The following is a 21,537-nucleotide window of genomic DNA, read 5'->3' on the forward strand; positions in this document are numbered from 1 at the left end:
TGAACAAAGCCACAATAAACATGCGTGTGCATATATCTGCTTGGATGTCAGTTATGGTCTCTTTGGGATATATTCCCAACAGTGGAATTGCTGGGTCAAATGGTATCTCTATTTGCAACTTTTTGAGAAAGTACAATACTGCCTTCCACAGTGGTTACATCATTTTATACTCCCACCAACAGTGAATAAGAGTTCCAGTTTCTCCACAACCTCACCAGCATTTGTTGCTTGCTTTTCTATTAAATTTTGCTATTCTTAGTGGGGTGAGATGATATCTCATAGTTGTTTTGATTTGCATCTCTCTTAGAGCTAGGGATTTTGAACATTTCTTTTTTTTGCCGTTTTTATGGTTTATTTAGCACAAATAAAATGTGCAAACAAGCTTTCTATTCATTTTTTTCGCTGCACAGTCTGGCATTGGCATTAGTGATTCTAATGGCCAGCCGGGCTGCTCTTTCCACAATGGCTTTGGGGTTCTTGGAGGAAACATTGTGCGCAGTCTCAGCACAGTGAGATTTGTTGCACGTCAGTAGCACCTCCAGCTCCTTGACATTTTGGACTAGGAATTTGCGGAAGCCACTGGGCAACATGTGCTTTGTCTTCTTGTTGCTCCCGTAACCAATGTTGGGCATCAAGATCTGGCCCTTAAATCTTCTCTGAAGCCTGTTGTCAATGCTTCTGGGCTTGTGCCAATTACACTTAATTTTGACATAAAGGTCTGACTGGTGGCGGATGAATTTCTTGGTCCTCTTTTTGACGATCTTTGGCTTCACCAGGGGTCTGAAGGCAGCCATTATGCCAGTGGCAGATGACAGCCACCTCTGTAGAAAGCGCGGAAGGAGAAAAAAGTAAACATTTCTTCATGTGCTTGTTGACCATCCGAATATCTTCTTCGGTGAAGTGTCTGTTCATATCCTGAGCCCATTTTTTCAATTGGATTATTTACCTTTATCTTGTTGTGGTGCTCAAGTATTTTATAAATTCTGGATATAAGTCCCTTATCTGACATGTCGTTTCCAAATACTTTTTCCCAGTCTGTGGCTTCCCTTTTTACCCTGTTGGAGAAGTTTTTGGATGTGCATAGGGATTTGATTTTTTTTTTTTTTAGGGATTTGATTTTTAGAAGGTCCCATTCATCTATTTTGTCTTCTCCTGGTTGTAGACTTTAAAAGACCTCTTTAAAAGTGCTAAAGAGTAAAGTTGTCAGTTTAAAGACTAAGGTGCACTTGACCCAAGCAATGATATTTTCCATTGCTTCATATGCATGTGAAAATTGGAGAGTGAATAAAGGAGACTGAAGAACATTTGATGCCTTTGAATTGTGATGTTAGCAAAAAGTATTGAATATCCATCCCATGGACTACCAAAATAACAGAAAAATCTATCATGGAGGAATTGTAATCAAAGTGTTCCTCACAGGCAAGAATGATGAAGCTTTGTCCCACATACTTTGAACATACTGTCAGGAGGCTCCAGTCCTAACACAGAAGAGAAAATACATCATGCTTGGAAACGTAGAGGGTCAGTGAAAGAGAGGAAGACCCTCAGTGAGTTTTACTGACACAGTGGATGCAACAAAGGTCTTGAAGATTGTCAGGGTGCACAGGATAGGATCAAGGTTTGATCTCTTGTTAATAGGGTCTCAGTGGGTCAAAGTTGGTAGCATCTCACTACAGCTTGCCACAATGCCTTACACCCCATGAATGTTCAGGAAATGCTGCTTTGTATGGATGGAACTATGGTAGTGCACACCTTCTTGACTATAGACATAACTGCATAATCTAAGGCTTGCTGTTTCTCTCTAAATCATGCTTTCAGCTTTCTTAGGCTCCTGTACATACACAAATGATACCTGCAATTTGACTTTGTGAATATTTAGGTAGTCAGAACTCTACCTCATGTAAAGAACACTGTGTAGATAGCTGCTTGCATATTGTTATTCTTCAAATGTGCCTATGTAGTGATATTGTAGAGGTTAAAACAATGCTAATATATGCTATTCCCTTCCCCCTTTGGACATTTAAGCACATCTTCTAATATTACAATAATGGTCTTATGCAGTATTTGTCCTTGTGAGGCTGAGGTTACATAGTTATATTTCAAAATAATTGCTCCTGAGTGCTGCATTGTGTGCATGTATCACAGTTGTTCAACTCAAACTCATTGCCTTTGAGTCGGAGCGTACTCACTGCTGACACTCTAGTAGCTTTTCCCAGGCTGCAGATTGCATGGGAGTACATTGCCCAGCCTTCTCTGGTAGAGCAGAGCCAGCGGAGCCGCCTCTGGGTTAGCAGTGCGGCTCTCTGCAGGCTAGGCCGCCAGGCCTCCCTCGACTAGTACAGCTAGTGTTGGAGTCACTTATTCATTGTTAGGTTCCATTGAGTTGATGTCAGCTCATGGATAAAGAATGAAACCCTGCTGGATCCAGCACCATCCTCGCAATCTCTCTTGTACTTAAGACCATTTGTCATGGATTGGATTGTGTCCCCCAAAATACATGCATGTAGTGATGTAATATGGAAGCTATGCAGTCATCCTCCATGATCTGATAAAACAAATCATTGTAAAACAAGGGTAGCTGTAACTCCCCTTAGTCCGGTGTGAGGGAATTTCACTAGTGTCTGGCCTTTAATACCTTTTCTCTCACTAGAGATAAATTGGGTGCTTTGGTGTTTCAGTCTAACAGGATTTACACTGCTAACCCAAGGCAGTGCCACTCTGGTGGTTTGAATTCACCAATGACTCTGTGGGAGAAAAATAGGCAATCGTCTCTTGTGTACTTTATAGCCTCCCAAAAACCTGCATGATGGTCAACTATGCATCAGTTCTGACTTGATGGCAGTGAGTTTGAATTTTAGAGATAAAAGGGGAAGAAAACAAGCCAGGCTAGGATGTGGGGGCTGGGGGCAGCGGGGTGAATGAAAACCTCATTAGCACCAAGAAGTGCATCTCAAAATATTTTAACACAGAAAAGGGAAACCCATCATATAGATGTCTGAAACAAGTGAAAAAATTTAATAAGTTATAAAGATCAGTCAACTGTTTTTGGTGAAATAAATTTAACTTTGTGGTTCAGTTGTTTGTAGATTCTACTCCTAATCTTTCTCATACGAATCAACAGAGTATTGTTTTAAAATACTTATCTCTAGCAGATAGAAAATCTTTTGATCAGTTTATCACAGCACAGTATCACACATAGTTAAAATCATACTGAATATAATTTAAAAATGGAGCAATACATTTGGTAGGAAATGCCAGAAATTGAATTGGATCCAGAAGAGGATATGAAACTGGGGATATTATTACTGATGATAGATGCATCTTGGCTGAAGGAATACCAGAAAGATGTTTGCTATTTTTATTGACTATGCAAAGGCAATCATGTTACATAACATATATAACAAATTATAACTAACATTGTGAAGAATGGGAAATCGGGACCACTTAGCTGTGCTTGTGTAGAACCTGTATGTACACCATGAAGCTCTTGTTCAAATAGAACAAGGAGATTCTGCTTGGCTTTCAATAAGGATAGATGGGTAGCAGGGTTGTATCCTTTCACCATTGATGGCTTTATTTACCATAACCAAAGAATACTTGTACTTAATGATCAGAGTCTTCAATATTAATTATATCTCAGTATTGTGTCGAATGCGATAATGGTTACCCACAGTGGACAATGTTTGGTGGAGCACCCCGATTAAAACAAGCTTGGAAGCAGGAGTGGCATCCGGAAATTCTATGAACTTGGAGAAACGATGATATTAGTATACTTACTGATAAGTTACATTCATTCTCTGTGCTGAGCAAATAATTTGAGAAACTGGACTATAAGAAGACTGTAGAATGAGGATTGACAAAGATTCATCTACAACCTACATTATGCAGATGACAGAACCTTGCTTGCAGAACTTGAAGAAGACTTGAAACAATTACTGCAGACAATTAAAAACCACAACCTTCTTTATGGGGTAAACCTCAACATCAAGAAAGCAAAAAATCCTTACAAGTGGACCAGCAGCAACATTGTGATAGAGGAAAGTCTGAAGTTATCAATGTTTTGGACCACAATGGACACCCATGATGGCAACAGTTAAGAAATAAATTTATTACTACGTTAGGGCAGAGATTCTGTTTGAGAGATGGCTGGGGGTATTCATGAGAGCCCAAGATGTTATGTGCCTGGTACAGTGTATAGGGGGATCCAGGAACTGGGGCCTTGCCTCATTTGTGCCTGTTCAGCTTTGCCCTCTTTCCTGGTCAAGAGGCACTCAGGGAGAGCTCTCTAGTGTAAGGAGGTAGAAGGTGTGTGTGGAGTATACTCTCTGCTTGATCTGTAGACTGTAGCTAGGATGATGCCCCTCCCCAGCCCCAGCAGGTGATGTGCTTGTGCACCTCTTCAGTGGGAAACATCCATAAAGCTACTGGGTTTTATACGTGAGTCTGAGACATACCGTGACTGTGCAGGAGAGTGCTTGACAGTGCTCTGTGTGAATGTGGTGTGCACCATCCACACGTGTGACTAGTAGGATGCAGGGAGTTCATTCTAGACTTACCAGTCTTGGGGCTGGTGCAGACTAGGCAGTCCCGCTCTCCGGCAGACACACCCCAGCACACCGGTGAAAATGAGTTGCTGAGTGATCTGTGGGGATGGCGTGAGCTTGTCTTTAGATGGAGCTGGGATGGCCGCTGGGAGTCCTGCTCATGGCAGTCTGGAAGGCAGTTACTCCCTGATCTCTAGATGTGTATTTGAGGGTGGGGGTGAGGGTGTCACACATAAACCAGCTACTTGTGTATCCCTAGAAGGTTCTGAAAAACTACCCGAAAGAAAGATCTAAGTGGATGCACAATATTGGGTCCCTTCATGTTTACCTGCTTCTGTCTAACACCTTAATTGGCATTTTTGTTAAGTTCCTTCAGCTGGTGTTTGAATTTCTTCTTTATTATTTCCTTTGAATTTCAGACTTATAGGAGTATTATCCATAGGTGCTATTTTTTTTTGTGTTTTGATATCTTTTTAGAGGAGGTACTGGTCTCTCAGTCTAATTAGTTGGCCATTAGAGACTTGCTCATGGTCACAGAGCCCTGTAAACTGCCTAGAGTAGTGCTTAGTTTGTAAAACCAAAAATTTTTGCCTTTGTGTCCTACGCATACCTGGCCCACCAACAAGTTTTTGGAGGCTGTAAATCCCATACCACAATACGTCATAAATGCTAACTATTACTATTTTTTACATATTTTAAGCATCCAACATGTGCTTAGTGTGGATAATAATTGATCTTTGTATAGTGCTTTGCAGTTTCACGTTGTGACCAATAATATTTACTCAGTGCCAAATGCTTTATATGAATTGCTTCATTTAGTTCTCCTAAGAGCCTATGAATTATGCCCACTTTGCAGATGAAGAAACTGACTTAGTTTAATAAATCATTTGCCCTAAATTATACAGCTTGTCAACAGCTTTGTTGGAATTGAAACTCAGGCCTCTCTGACCCCAAAGTGCTTAATTGCTGAGTTCTTTAATATTCAGTCTGGCCTGAGGATGAGGAAGATGAAAGAGGGAGATTCCCATTTCAAAGATGAGGAAGCTAAACATCAAGTCAAGAATACACTGAAAGAAGAAAGCAGAGATTCGGATTTTTTGCACCTCCTTGCATTTGCCTGTCCATTCTCTGACCATCCAGGGTGCTTCCTGGCCAACTCTGATGGCACAGTGACCAGTGGGCTTGTGGCACTTGAGTGCTCACACGAGTCTGGCTCTAGGACCTTGCCTTCTGGTGCTGTTAGTGAGAGAGCACTGCCCAGATGGTGTTTATTCTTCCTTGACTACTGTATTATGTGTATTTGTTGATTAAAAACATAACTTGCTGTGTTTTGCAACATTTAAAAATATTATGCATCGCCCATTGCCAGTAAGAATCTTGCCAGTGTTTCCCTTAAACCCTTATTTGCCAAGTTCAGCTGATGCTACCTGGGCTGGGATTGGTTCATTAGATTTTTCACTCACTGTAGAAAGAACCCTTACTTCCATTTGCCCTGTGGTCAGATTTGAACTTCCTACCTTGACCTGCCAGAGCTGGTATAACCTTGCCTTTGCCTGTGCTCTGACCTAATCCTCTGGTAGTTTTTGTCTTCTTCCTCACAGTATTGCAGCTCAGGCCGTCTGTCAGGGCCTCCTGCACACAGGCTCATTTTTGAGAGGCTTCACACTCCTCTGCTTGAAACTCAGTCATGCTTTTGCAGTGTCAAAGATGCCAGTGTGATTGAGGAAGTGCTGTATCACCCAATAAGCATTGTGAGGATGGGTTTATTTACTAAATCTCGTGAACATGGCTAACATCTCTCTGTTTTCTAACCCAACACTTCCTGCAGAGCCAGCTGCTTTTCAAATTTATAATCCCTAACAGTGGGAGGGACATCATGCTTGGGAGGGTGGAGGGATGGCGCAGAAGGGGAAGACCCTCTATGAGGTGGATTGATTCAGTGACTGGGGTAATGGGGATGGGTGTGTCAGGCAGTGAGATTGGCACAGGATAGAGCAGGGTTTAAGGCTGTTGTCCATAGGGTTGCTATGAGTCACAAGCGACTTGACGGCACATAATAACAACAGCAAAAAGTGGAGGACCTGGTAAAGAACGCAAGCATGAGATTCCTTTTGTGTACTTGCTAATCTATAGTGAGCAGTTTCACATGGCTTTCACCATGTCTTTGGCCCTTCATCCTCCATTCTCCGTATTTCTTATCATCTACTAATCTACTTTCTGTCTCTGTAGATTTGCGTGTTTTGTATACTTCACATAAATGGAAGTGTAGAATAGGTGGGTTTTTATGTATGCCTTCCTCTCCATAGTGTAATTGTTAAGGCTCATTTCTGTTGAATTAAGGATCAATGCTTCATTCCTTTTTATGGCCAAATAATATTTCTGTCACTATATTACATTTAATTTATTCATTCATAATAAACATTTTTATAGTTTCCACATTTTAGCTTTTATTAATAATAATATGCTCTGAACATTTCTGTACAAGTTTTATCTTCTTAGCATTAGAATTTCTAGGTCAATGGTAACTTTAATTGTGAGAGGAGCTGCCTGATTGTTTTCAAACGTAGTTGTCACATTTTACATTGTTATGTTGTTCTGTGCATCAAGTCGCCTGTGACCCATAGCAACCCTATATTCAGCAGTTCTGAAGCCTGCCCTGTCCTGAGCTCGTCTCACTGACTCCCAAAATACCTACCCCCACTGCCCCACTTACTGTATCAATCCACCTCATCTGGGATCTTCCTCTTTTGTGCTGTTCCTTCACCCTTCCGAGCATGTCTTCCTCCAAGGATCGGTCTCTCCTGGCCATGTGCCTAAAGTATGTGAAACGGAGCTTCAACATCCTAGCCTCCAAGGAGAAACTTGGTTTCACCCTCTCCAAGACAATGTTCCCATTTTTCCATATCCTTACCAAAACATGTTATTACCATAGTCATCTTAGAGATCTGATGTCATCTCTTGTTATGTTTTTAGATGACTCTAAACTGTGTTTTCCAATAGTTACTGATGTTGAATGGCTTTTTATATGCTTCTGTTTATTTGCATGTTTTCTTTGGAGAAATATCTGCTTATATTTTTTTGCCATTTTAAAAAGTGGGTTATTTTATTTTAATTATTGTTTTCCTTTTTTAAAAATGTAATTTTAATGAAGGTTTACAGAAAAGTTGGATTTTCATTCATTCATTGTTGCACGTTTTCCTTCCTACCCATTTCACTTTTTCTTTTAGAAAAGAAATTTTCAGTCATTGTAGCATAATTTCCTCCATTCTCCACCGACCTATCCCCAACTTCACTTTGCTATGTACTTCTTATTCTGGACTGTTGTTATAAAATAATGCCTAATCATATGTTCCTTTTAAACAGTTCTTTCTTTCATCTATTCCAATGCAGTGTTCATTATAATTACTGATTTGTAAGGGTGTGCCATATATCTTCTTTAAAGTCCTTATTAGAGATATGATTTGGAAATATGTTCTCCAATTCTGTGTTGTCTCTTCAGTTTTTTTTTTTTACTAAGAAATAAATTTTATTGGTTTGCATACAATCATTGTACTTCATTCATGTACATTATGTTTTTTTCTATAATTATATTTTATTAATTTTCATAAACATTTACAGAGATTTTGGGTTTATTATTATGATAAAATATGTATAATAAAATTGGTCATTTGAACCATTTCCGTGTTTACAGTTTCTGTGGCATTCATAAAATCTACAATGTTGTGCACCCAACACCATTATTTCCAAAAATTCCTAATCACTCCAATTAGAGAGTAAGTATCTGCTGAGCAATAACTCCCCATTCTGCCCTCCTACCCATTTGCTAACTATTATACTTAAAAATTTGCCTTTTTAAATCAGACTTATTTCACTCAGCGTAATGTTTTCCATTTTCATCCCATGTTGTACCATGTTAGAACTTCATCCCTTTTGTTGCTGATTAAATGTGTGTACCACATTTTGTTTATTCATCTCTTGAAGGACACTTGGATCGTTCACTCTCTTTTGACTTATTGTGGCTAGTGCTGCGATGGAAATTGGTATGCAAATCTCTGTGTGAGTCTCTCTTCTTAATTCTTTTGGGTTAAAGCCTAGGAGTGGATTTGCAATTTTATATTTAACATTCTTTGTAACCATCAACTTATTTCCACTCTGATTTCTTGAACAAAAACATAAACATTTTCATGAAGTTGAGGTTTTTTTTGTTCTCCCCTTTAACTACAAGGGTAAAGGGGGAACAAAAGCTAAAGAAAAGAGAAAGCAGAAGATAGGAGGAAAAAACACAAGAGCAAAAATAAAACAAACAAAAATTCACAAAGTTGTGAGAAATAAAAACGAGAGAGAATAAGAAGGGGCCTTGGGGAAGGGGTGAACTGGGCGCCTGATTGGTGCTGTGATGGGTGAAGGCAGGATGTCTGGCTTGGGACAGTATATCTTACCAGTTCAGCAGAAAGTTGGGGTTGCATTGCTAAATCAGGTCAAAATATCTTCTTGTCTGAAAGGTGCTGAGGCCCATTCGTGTGAACAGGGTGGCATCGAGGCATCAAGGGATGGGGCCATCAGCCTGAGACAGAATTTCTGCTCACCTCCAAGGAACCTTGGCTAGTCTGCCTGAGTCTGGTGGTGTCTTTGCCTTGCTTAGGTCTGGGTGCAGACAAGGCAGTCAGAGGTGACTAGCATGAAGACATAAGTCACTGCCGACCTGAAATACCCCAGGATGGCACACTTCTTAGAGGGTGTGCATCTCCCAATGTGACTGACATATGATACCCAGTGAGAAGCAAGGACCGTAGGCAGACATGGTGCCCCACCCATCCAAGGGCTAACTACTTCAGGCTTGCACAGTCCCCCAGCACTTGCAGGAAGAACATTAAGTATAAAGCCATGTATGCTCCCAGCTCCATATACAAAATGGCACCTTCCTGGCTTCAGATGGAATTGGAGTGGGCTGGGGATTGCTGCCATCTCCTTGGTGGATAGTAGTGGAGGGGGAAAGGCACTCCCCTGATCTCCAGGAGAGCATGGAGGACAAAAGGGGAGATCATACCTCGTCTGTCATCAGCTAGTCACTGGTGTGGATGTCTGCAGTCCTGGGTTCCCACATGGAACACACAGTTGTTCAAAATGACCTAGCTGTCAAAGGTTTCTGTACTGTGCTTTGTAAATTTTGTTGTAAAAAGTTTTTTTTAATGTTTATGTTCATTATTTGAAGTACTTCTTTCCCATTTTAAATTCAGAGTTCCAGAATTATCATCTGTCCCTGTTATTCTTTTCTGGTGCCTTTGTTTTAGAAAATTTGAACTGCTATCTATCTAATCTGCTGTTTTACCCAAAAGTTGAAAAGTATCACAGTTGTTACTGAGATGGTTCTTAAATTTAAGTTTATATTAAATATGAATATAAACTCAAGATCATATTTTGGCTCTTATGGATTTGTTTTAATTTTCTTCAGCTCCAGTTTGAACTATTGTGCGTTGTTGTTTTGTGCTAGTAGGCTGACTGTGACTCATAGCAGCCCTATGAACAACAGATCTGCACTTTGCCTTATCCCATGCTATGCTTATTCTCTGGTAAATTAAAGCCCTTTGCCACAGTCACTGTGTCAATCCATCCACCTTGTTGAAGGACTTCTTTTTCTCTCCCCTTCCACTTTTCCAAGCATGATATCTTATTCCAAGGTCCGGCCCCTCCTGACAACATGTCTAAAGTTTGTGAGATGATATTACAGCGTTCTTGTCTCTGAGGCTCTTCTTATGACTAGAATTTATGGGTCAAATCTAGACCAGCAAAGACACCATCCTAGTTATGCAGACTAGCCTAGACTCCTCTGAGGTCAGCAGTTTGAAGTAGCATACAAGCAGTTAATTGTCTGTTTTGCAGCTGGGCTTTGGGTTTGTTCTGATGATACTGAGCTTTCTAGCTGTCTCTTTACACAGACATAGTCAGTTTGATTCTTGTGTATTTCACTTGATGACATCCATGTATGTAGTTATTATTTATGTTTTTTAGAAAATGTGTTTCAATGAGTAAATAATTTATTGTACAACGTTTTCTGTCATGTGATCTCAGGTCTCATTTTTGTCAGCAAGGTCGTATTTTCCAACTACTAATACTTTTTTGTTTCCAACTTTTGCATTCCAGTTACCAGTGTCTTGATTCCATGTGCAATCAATTTCAAACTATGCAAGTTGGTAGAAACGCTCATTTTCTTCATCTGTGGTTTTAATGGTTGATGCATATATTTTATAACAGTTGTGACGAATAGGAAGACTATTACTAGCCTTTTTTAGAGAGAACTAGAGTTATGTGAATCAAGTAGTAATTTGTTCTGTTTTTCACAAGGTTGCTATGAATCATAGCACCTGACAACACCAAGTATATATCTGGCAATGGAGGGTATAGAGACACGTGAGATACAGCTTCAGCCTGCAGAGTCTTAATATGTCAGTAAGATGAAGCATGTTGGAGGTATAATAGTTCCCCCCAAAAGGTATATATGTAATAAATGAGAGAATAAGGGGAGGAACGATACTGGGATGTGCTCCGCACAGATCTTGTGGAGCAGAGTGCGTTGAGAGGCCCTTAATGGAAGGACTGGATCGGGACAGATGGAGATGCCCTGGTGGTGTGGAGTGCGCACTTCGTTGTGTTGCTTGGCAGAAAGGACTGAATGTGGAAATTTAGAGCAGGTGAGGAAAATGAGATCTCAGTGGTTGATCTGTTATGAACTGGGTGTGTGCTGGGGAGTAGGAGGAAATGAAGCTGAAAGGCCAGCAGGGGACATGTAGTAATCCTGGAATTCCTGACAGAGGATTCTGACATTTACCTGGTAGGCCCTGGGCTACCATGAGAGATTTTTAAGTAGAATTAATTAGAGTTGGTCTTGAGAATGCAGTGTGTTCATTAAACTCAAGACTTGAGTAAATGAGGGTCTTAATTTCCAGAAGCCTGATCTTCCCTTTCCCCCCTCTTGCTGACTTTTTTCTACAGCTATCCGATCATGTAGTTAAACGGATGAAGGATCCCAATCAGCCTTCAAAAGTGGAGCAGCCAGCACCTCCACCTCGCATGACTCCTGCACCTCCTGTATTCGATTCTCTACAAGGCAAAGCCAAGGCCCCTGAGAAAGGTATGGTGGGTTGCAGTGATTCTGTGGAGATGAGTTCTTTTGTGAGAGAAGAGAGAGTGAAAAGAATGGAAAACAACATACTTGTTAAAATATGTTTAACTTCTGATTACAGCCACTGTTTCTTTCTTAGTGATGTGAACAGCTCGTTTCTGATACCCGTTTTCCAGAGGAGTGACTTTTCATGCTTAAAACATGCTTTCCGGAGCAATGAAAGTAGCACACATTAGTCAGAGCTTTTGTGATTTTCCAGATTGTTTTCTTTTGTTGTTATTGTTATGGGCCATTGAGTCACTTGAAGCTCATAGCGACCCTATGTACAACAGCACTGAACCCTGCTGTCTCCTGATCCAACCTATTGTCTTTGACACACCTGCCATATTATCCATTATTCAGTCAATCCATCTCATCCAGGGTCTTTCTCTCTTGCACTGTCCTTCTACCCTCCCAAGTATGATGTCCCTCTCTGAGGAGCTGTCCCTCCTGGCCACGTGCCCAAAGTATGTCATATGACGCTTCAGAATCCTTGCCTCCAAGGAGCATCCTGATTTCACCCTCTCCAGGAACCTGTTTGTTCTTCTTGCAGTCCATGGTATATTTAGTACTCTTTTCCAGCACCACAGCTCAAAAGCATCAATTCTTTTCTATCATCTCTAGTAATTATCCAGATTTCTAATGCATAGCAAATAATTGCGAAGACCATGGCCTCGATCAGGCACACTTTAGTCTCCAGACTGACATCATTGCTCTTCAGTACTCTTGAGAGGTTCCTGACAACAGATTTTCTCAGTAAAATTCATCTTTTGATTTTCTGGCTGCTGGTACCAAGAGTGTTGATTGTGGAGCAAAGCAAACTGAAGCTGTTAACCATTTCAGTCTCTTCACTATCGACCATGATGCTGCCAGTCAGCCCAGTAATGAGAATTTTTGTTTTATTAATATTGAGCTTCAATCCATACTGAAGGCTGCAGGCCTTGACTTTCTGCAGCATATACCTCAGGTCCTCCTCAGTTTAGGCAAGCAAGGTTGTGTCATTTGCATAACACAAGTTGTTGATGAATATTCCTCCAATACTGATACCACATTCCTCCAATAGAGCCCAACCTCCCAGGTGATCTGTTCCACATTTAAATTGAAAAGGTGTGAATTGAGGAGGCATCCATGGTGCACATCTTCTCTTTCAATTTTTCCAAATGTGTGAAAAAAAAGTCTGAGGATACTGTTGTTGTTGTTGTTATGTGCCATCTAGTGGCCTACAACTCATAGCAATGCTATTATGAACAATAGCTCTGAACTCTGCCCTATATTGACCTAAACTCACCATTTCTAAAGTACCTACCCTCATTACCCCAGTCGTTGTATCAGTCCATCTCATCAGGGGTCTGTATTCCTCTCCTGCACTGTCTCTCTACCTTTCCAAGCATAATGTCCTCTTCTAACTACTGGCCCCTCCTGGCAGCATGCCCAATGTATGTGAGACAGAGCTTCACAGTCCTTGTCTCAAAGGATAAACTTGGTTTTACTCTCTCCAAGACAGACCTGTGTGTTCCCTTGGCAGTCCATGGTATGTTCAATACTTTTTTCCAGTACCACAACTCAAAAGCATCAATTCTACTGTTATCATCCTCAGTCATTGTTCAGCTCTCTGATGCATCACATGTAATTGCGAAGACCATGGCCTAGATCAGGTGCACCTTGGTCTGCAGACTGACATTATTTCTCTTTAGCACTTTGTTGTTGTTGTTGTTAGTTGCCGTCAAGTCGAGTACAACTCATAGTGACCCTGTGAACAAAAGATCTGAACCCAGTCCTGTCCTGCACCATCCTCACACTTCCTGACATACAAGAGCCCATTGCAGCAGTCACTGTCTCAATCCACCTGACTGAGGGTCTTCCTCTCCTTCACCGACCCTCCACCCTTCCCAACATTATGTCCCTCTCCAAGGAATAGCACCTCCTAGCAATGTGTCCAAAGTATGTGAGGTGAAGCCTCATCATTCTAACCTCCAAAGAGAACTCCAGCTGCACCCTCCAAGACATATCTATTTGTTTTCTTGGCTGTCCATGGAATGTTCAGTGCTAGAGCCCTTAAAAAAAGCATTACTATTATTGTTTGCTCTGATGTCAAACTCAAAATTCAAACTGCTTTTGAGTCGGATCTGATTCATAGCAGACCCTCCAGTGGTTTTCAGAGGCTGTAAACTGCATGAGATGAGATTACTCATCTTTCTCCCATGGAGTTGCTGGTGGAATGGAATTGCCAGAGAGACTACCTTTGATTTAGCAGCTTAACTCAATACTAAGTATACCACCAGAGCTTTCTTTGCTCTGCTAGTTCATAGAATGATAGAAATTTACATGATTAGGGCCAAATAAGCAAAAATTGAGTTACTCTAGGAACAGCTTTTCCATCTCTCACATAAATGTTTAGAGATCCTACTTTTGACTTCCTAAAGGTGGATCGCACATTCTATACCTCCTGGGATCTCTTCCCTAGCTCACTGTGGAGCTTGCATTCAGGCCAGGCTCAAGGCTCAATGGCCTCTTGCCCATCAAAGCTTTTGTGTTGTGGTGCTGGAGAAGAGCACTAAATATCCCATGGACTACCAAAAGAATAAACAAAGATATCTTTTAGAGAGTGCAGTCAGGATGCTCCTTAGAGGAAAGGTTGGTGAAACTTCATCTTGGCATGTTGTTAGAAGAGGCCCGTCCTTGGAGAATGAAATCATGCTTGGAAGAGTGGAGGGACAGCGAAGGAGCAGACGACCCTCAACAACACGGATTGACATAGTGACTGTAACAATAGGCTTTAGTGTTGCAGAGATGATGAGGATGGCCCAGGGTAGGATAGGTTTCAGATCTGATATTCATAGGGTTGCTATGAGTCGTACTCAACTCAGCAGCACCTAACAGCAATGACAACATTACGTACTTGCCTTATAGGGCCTTCCCTCTAAATAACCAGGGACAAAGAAAGGAAGATGTAAGGCATAAAATAGTGAGGTACTGCAAGTTAAAAAGTTTGTGAACAAAATGCTGTTGTGCTCAGTAAAATCTTCTGTATGAGAACCTAGATCTTACCTGCCATCTGCAAACTGATTAAAAAATAAAATTGAGTGGAGAAGCCATGCCACTACTGATAATTCTACTTGCAGTACTGGTTATCTTATACCTGAGCTTGTTACCAGAGGGTTTTTTTAAAATATTGAAATTTTCTCTATAAGCAGGGCCTTGAACCTGGTCATTATAATTTGACCCCCTACTAAGGGTTCTCTGGGTCTAATTTAATTCCTCTTCAACTACTCCCATCTAGAGGCTGGAATTATTTGGAGAGTTAAAATTTTTAGGTAATGAACAATAGTATCTAAAGTGGATTTCAAGCCTTTCGTAACAATTGCCAGGGGATCTTGTTATATTTTAGATTCTGATCCAGTTTATCTGGGGAGGAAATATAAATTCTCAGAGGGAGTTGAATTGGTTTGAAGCCCTAATTATAACAGCTAAGCAGGCAAGAGCTTACAAATGAACATCTTGATCATTGAGCGTTTACTAAATGCTAACCAGGAATCTAGGAGCTTTGGTGGCGTATTTATAGTAAGTTCTGCTGACCCAGAGACGGCACATCTCTGGCAATTTGAATCCACCAGCAACTCTGAGCCCAAGACGATTTACAGCCTTAGAAACCTAGTGGAGCGTTGCTTTGAGTCAGAACCAACTTGACAACGAGTTTGAGTTTTAAACCAGAGATCTGGTCCCATGACTTGTTCTAGGACATGGATCGGGGAGTTATCCCACGGCATATGCAGCTGTAGTGAAGGGACCTGATATGTAAACTGGTACATGTGGCAATGTGTGATAAGGCAACACTAGAATCTTTCCTAGATCAGGGTATCACAGAAAAGAGTGTTTTGATATTTTGGGAAGACAATTTTTTAGAGATGATGATTGAACTAGTTGTTCAAAGAATAAGATGGGTATGGATGGTGAATAGCTTGAATATCGTGGGCATTGTGAACAGTGTGAGCTGAGGCTCAGGGATGTGGTATAGCCCAGCCTGTTTAGGACCCTTGAAGCAATTTGCTGTCTCTGGACAACAAAATATAGGGGAAGAGGAGATATATGGAAGTTTTCAAGGGCCAGGCCTTGGAGACCTTTGCATAATGGCTAGAGATTTCTGGCTTCAAACTCTGGTTTCAAACTGAAGTCCATAGGATGCCAGGATTCTAATCCCCAGTATTTCCTACCTTGGGGCTTTTCCACACACATTTGAACATACAATTATCTGGACTGTAGACCCTGATATCTTTTAATTATTATTATTTTTTTTAATCTCCCAGTGAAAATTATCAAGTGAGATTCTTTTTTTTTTTTTTAAGTACCAAGATTTATTTTTCTACTTTATTTCTTGGAAAGAAGGCAAACTGATTGTTACTTCTTTCTTTTTTTTATTAACCATGATTCTTTTTGAAGAAATCTTTCTTTTTATTTTTTTCAAGGGAGATTCTTAAAGTCCACTAACTAGATGCTGTTGTTCTGTACCAAAAAGTGAGTGTTGCTCTCCAGTTATTTCTAGCCTACAGATGAAAATCATTGTAGAATGATTTAAAGAAGACTCAAAAAACCAAGCTTCCTGCTGTATAGTTGATTCTGACTCATGGTGCCCTTCCATCAGAGTTTAAGGCTACAGATGCTGATAAGAGGAGACTGTTCATTTTTACTCACAGAGTGGCTATTGGGTTTGAACTATTAACCTTTCCATTCAGAGCACAATATGTACCACCGGAGTTCCTTAAACTAAACCTATTGTACTTTAATAAGCTGGATTAACTGGTTAGAAGGAGAAAATGATAGAAAAAGCTAAAATTTCCTGAGGTACACCCACGTGAGTTTCAGTTGTAGAAGATAAAATAATTTTTCCCCATTTTGGCAGATTTTAAAAGCAAAAATAGGTATTGTGTTATCATCTAGTTTTAGCTATTACAAAAATATCTTATTGTTTCAGTGATGTGTAAGTTTTCGGTTTTGAAGTTGTGATTAAGTGCCATCTAGTAGAGCATGACTCATAGCTAGCCTATGAACAAAAGAGCTGAATCCTGCTCTATTCTGTGCCATCCCCACACTGTCTGAGCCCCAAGAGCCCATTGCATCAGTCACTAAGTCAGTCCACCTAGTAGAAGGTCTTCCTCTCCTTTGCCGACCCTCCACCCTTCCCAACATCGTGTCCTTCTCCAAGGAATAGTTCCTCTAGCAACATGCCTCACCATTCTTGCCTCCAAAGAACACTCTGGCTGCACCCTCTCAAAAACATATTTGTTCATTCTCTTGGTCTGTGCTCTTCTTCGACACCACAGCTCAAAGATGTAAATTCTTTTTCTGTCATGCTTATTCATTGTCCAGCTCTCCGATGCATAACAAGTATTCGGAAAGACCAAGACCTGAATCAGACACACTTCAGTCCTCAAACTGACATCATTACTTCTCAGTTATTTGGAGAGGTTTCCAACTGCAGATTTTTTCCCAGTGAAATGCGTCTCTTTATTTCCTGACTGCTGATACCAAGGGTGTTAATTGTGGATCCAAGCAAGATGAAACAATTGACAGTTTCAGTCTCCTCTCCATCTGTCATGATGCTGCCTATTAGTCCAGTGGTAAGAATCTTTGTTTTCTTGATATTGTGATGCAATTCATACTGAAGTCTGCATTCCTTGATCTTCTGCAACAAGCACTTCAAGTCGTCCACACTTTGAGCAACTCCTGTCACTCCTCTTCATAGAGTTCAGCTTCTCAGATAATTTGCTCAGCATACAGATTGAATAGCTGTGGAGAGAGAATATAACCCTGACAAACTCTCTTCTCAATTTTAAACCATGCCGTTTTCCCCTGCTCTGTTTGCACAACAGCCTCCTGGTCCAGGTATAGTTTCCACATAAGCATGAATAAGTGCTCTGGGATACCTATTCTTCTCAGTGTCTAACACAACTTGTCACACTATTGAAGGATGCTGCTATGGGCAATATATTGAATAACCTAGAACATTGCAAAAGAAGTTGGAGGGAATACAAAGAATCACTGTACTGGAAAGAATTGATTGAAACTCAGAGATTTCAGGAAATACCATATGGACAGGAATCAATGGTGATGAAGAAGGAAGTAGAAGCTACATTGAAGGCATTGGTAAAAAATAAGGCCTCAGGAATTGATGGGACACCATTTGACTTGTTTCAATTGACAGATGCATCCTTGCATGCACTCAGCATTCTTTGCCAGGAAATTTGGATGATAGCTATTGGAAGAGGTCCAAATTTGTTCCCATTTCTTCTCTGTTGAAGAAAGGTGATCCAACTGAATGTGGATACTGTTGAACAGTATAATTAATATCAATGCAAGCAAAGTATTGCTGAAGATCATTCAGAAATGGCTATACCAGTATATAGATAGGGAACTGCTAGAAGTTCAGGCAGAATTTAGAAGAGGCAGTAGCACCAGGGATATCTTTGCTGATGTCAAATGGATCCTGGCTGAAAATAAAGAATACCAGAAGAATGTCTGTTTGATTTATTGGCTATGCAAAGACATTTGATTGTGTGGATAACATAATAGTTCAACATAGTAGTTAACAATAAGTGGACTGTTGTGGTGTTGACTAATTAATTTTGTTTTTGCTTTAACCTAATAATACAGAGACAATAGAAAGAGAAGTTAAAATTGAGTTCTTATCTCGCACCATAACCTTAAATAAATGTCAGAAGAATTAAAAGTTTTAAATGTAAAACATGAAGCGCAATAAAAGATAGACTTTCTAAGCAGAACATCAAATGAAATTTTTCATTAAGGAAAAAAGTGGAATATATCGCAGTACAACAGTATTGATGATTTAGAAATTGGGAAGGGTGGATAAGCTAGGGAAAATTCAGCATAAAGTTTGCTGTTGTAACCCATAGCCACCCTATGAACAGTAGATCTGAAACCTGGCTGCTCCAGTGCCATCCCGCTCATCTTTGATATACTTGATCTCACTGCAGCCACTGTGTCAGTCTTTCTCATTGACGGTCTTCCTTTCTCTTGCCACCTCTTCACCAAGCATGATACTACTTACCAAGGAATAGCCCCTTCTAACAATGTGCCCAGAATAAGTGAGATGAAGCTTTACCATCGTTGCCACTAAGGGCTGCTTTGTCTGCATATTTTCCAGGACGTATGTTTTTGTTCTTCTGGCAGTCCTTGAGACACATAACACTGTTCCCCAACACTACAACTTAAAGACATCAGTCTTTTTTCTCTCATTAATTGTTCAGCATTCAGATACATAGCATGTGATTGAAAAGACCATGACTTGAATCTGCTGCACCTTAATCTTTATGTTGTCATCATTGCTCTTCAGTACTTTGACTGGTCCCTTGCAGCAGAGCTTCCCAGTGCAATACGTATTTTGACTTCTTTGCTTCTGGTACCACTGGTGTAAGTACTGTTGTTTACCACTGAGTCAGAAATGAACCATAGCTGACCCTCCAGCAGGTTTTCAGAAACAAGTTATTCACATAGGAGAAAATTGGCCGTTCTCCTGTGGTGGAGCATCTGGTAAATTTGAACCATGTACCTTTGGGATTGTAGCACAATTTCTTAACCTCTAGGCCACCAGAGTGCCCCCAGTAAGTATTAGTAGGCCTAATGTATAGAAATTGCTTAAAGATCTTTTAGAAAGACAATTCAGTAGAAAAATGTGTGTTAACTAGCCACAAACATGTAAAGATTCTTAACTTCACTAATAAAAAATGCATATTGAACAGAGACTATCAGGAGGCAGTAGGGAAATGAAAGGTCTGGATAGGTAGCTTTGTTCCCTGCAGGAATGTGTAGAATTGTGCCATGTTTTGTTGTAATGCATAGATACTATACTTGTAGTTCCAAAAAAGGAAATTATATAAAAGGTAAAAATAAGGATAAATTATATGTCAGTAAAACCCCGGCAAGCAATTAAATAAAGATGGGAACCATTAATAGAGAAATAAAAACCTGACAATATAATATTTTTTATTCATGGTTGAGAACCCAACAGTGTACTAAGAAGCAGATTAAATGTTCTTCCCTTACAGGCCGAGCACTACTATTCCTGGTGATAGAGTTGGTTTGAAAGCACAAATTGTAACGAGATTGGCTCCAGAAGTGCCTCCTGAATGCTCAGGCCTGTGAGTTGAATGCTCAGGCCTATGAGTTCAGCATTCCTTAAAAAGTCTTGGGAGCGGAAAGCAAATCCTTACATATTCTTTCACAAAGCCTTGTTCTTCTGTATTATTTTGTACAGTTCTAGTTGCTGCTGCTTTATAAACATACAGCAGAGGTGTTAGAGATTTGGAGAAGGCCCCAGAGAGGTGTTGAGTGAGCTTTTCTTGAAAGATAGTGTGTAATGATGAGAGCTGGGTTAGAGGTAGGGTAGTAACAAAACTGTCAGGACTAGCTAATGAAAGTGAATTGTATTTTTGAGAAATCTTTCAACTTAAGACATTTAAAAGGTATACTTAATTAAGAGGAAGAACTGGTGACCTAGTGATAAGAAGCTGCACTGTAAACCTGAAGACATGCAGTTCGAGCCCACCAGCTGCTCTGTGGAAGAAGGATGAGCATTCTCCTCCTTTGTGATAACCTGCCTCTGAAAACCTGCTGGAGGGTCAGCTATGGGTCGGTTCTGACTCAGTGGTACATAACAAAACAACAACCTGCTTAAAGAGATCAAGAGCCTAGAGGTGGTCTAGAATGAAATATAATTAGGTTTAAAATAGGGCACTTGACTTATTTAGGATTGGAAAGTTGTAGAATGGGATATTAGTTCTTTCTCAGTGACATAAAACTGACTTATAGCTGACCTCGAGAATGCTTCTGGATACTGTAAATTGCATGGGAGGAGAATGCCCATCTTTGTCCCAAGGAGCTGCTGAGATGGAATTGAATTGCCAAAGAGACACTGTGTTTGGGTTAACTGCACTTGTAATGGACTGTGCACCAGAGTCGGTAAAGGGGGCAAGATTAAGGATCTATCTTCTGGTCCCATACCAAAACCACGCTCCTGAGGCTGCACTTGTGAATCATGGCTGTAGCTTCCCTGACCTATGGTTGGTGACCCAGATTCCACAAAGTTGTACTCTGTGTAGGAATGGATTTGGAAGTGCTACTTGTTGCTAGTGACATGCAGTAAGCAAGAGTGATGACAGAGTGACTGTGTGAGGGAGGGGATCTTGGTGTGTCAGACTCTCTAGATTCTTTGGATCAAGAGTGCTTTCCATGTTGAGCCCTTTTCAGTGGGTAGTGGCTCTGTGCTGCCACTGATTCAGTGAAATTACTGACAGGCATGTCCTTTTCTTCTCTTTGCAGAATCCAAACCACCAAGCTCTGAGAATAGTAAGGTACAGCAGCCCTCAGGTGGGAAGGAAGACCTACTCAGGAGGTGAGTCCAGTTTCTTCCATTCATCTCTGACTCTACGCTTTGTCTAAGCTCTATATTTTATCTTCATTGAGTCTTGTGACAGGTCTTTGGGATAGGTAGCACTGATAATAGTTTAAAGATGAACAAACATTCAAAACTGATGGAGGAATTGGTTGATAGTATTCTTAAAATTCTTCCTCTTTAGCTCTAGGTTGTGGTGCAGATATTTGAATGATACTGTTATTCACTGGACTTGTATGTGTATGGATATTAACCTGTCACTTAAAACATTGTATTTCAAGACAGATCTAGAAATGACTTTTTAAACTATGAAGGTAACACCATTTTTCTTCACTTTTTCATCTCCTACATAGTAAACTCTGGAAACTAAGGTCCGCCTGATACAGGCCATGGTTTTTGCAATCACTTGTTATGCATCAGAGAGTTGG

The 21,537-nt window shown here is 40.4% G+C and overlaps 1 protein-coding gene across 1 annotated transcript in view; it reads left to right on the plus strand.

The window, feature by feature from the left end:
* The window catches only part of CHCHD6 (coiled-coil-helix-coiled-coil-helix domain containing 6), a 495,888-nt gene that overhangs the window by 35,362 nt on the left and 438,989 nt on the right, over window positions 1–21,537 (plus strand). The window contains exons 2-3 of the mRNA XM_006895202.1: window positions 11,535–11,673; window positions 21,037–21,109. Of these exons, the coding sequence (XP_006895264.1) occupies window positions 11,535–11,673; window positions 21,037–21,109 (212 nt within the window). The remainder of the gene's footprint in view (window positions 1–11,534; window positions 11,674–21,036; window positions 21,110–21,537) is intronic.

The sequence above is a fragment of the Elephantulus edwardii genome, unplaced genomic scaffold (assembly GCF_000299155.1).
Source record: "Elephantulus edwardii isolate Elephantulus edwardi_28Jun2011 unplaced genomic scaffold, EleEdw1.0 scaffold00161, whole genome shotgun sequence".
NCBI lineage: Eukaryota > Metazoa > Chordata > Mammalia > Macroscelidea > Macroscelididae > Elephantulus > Elephantulus edwardii.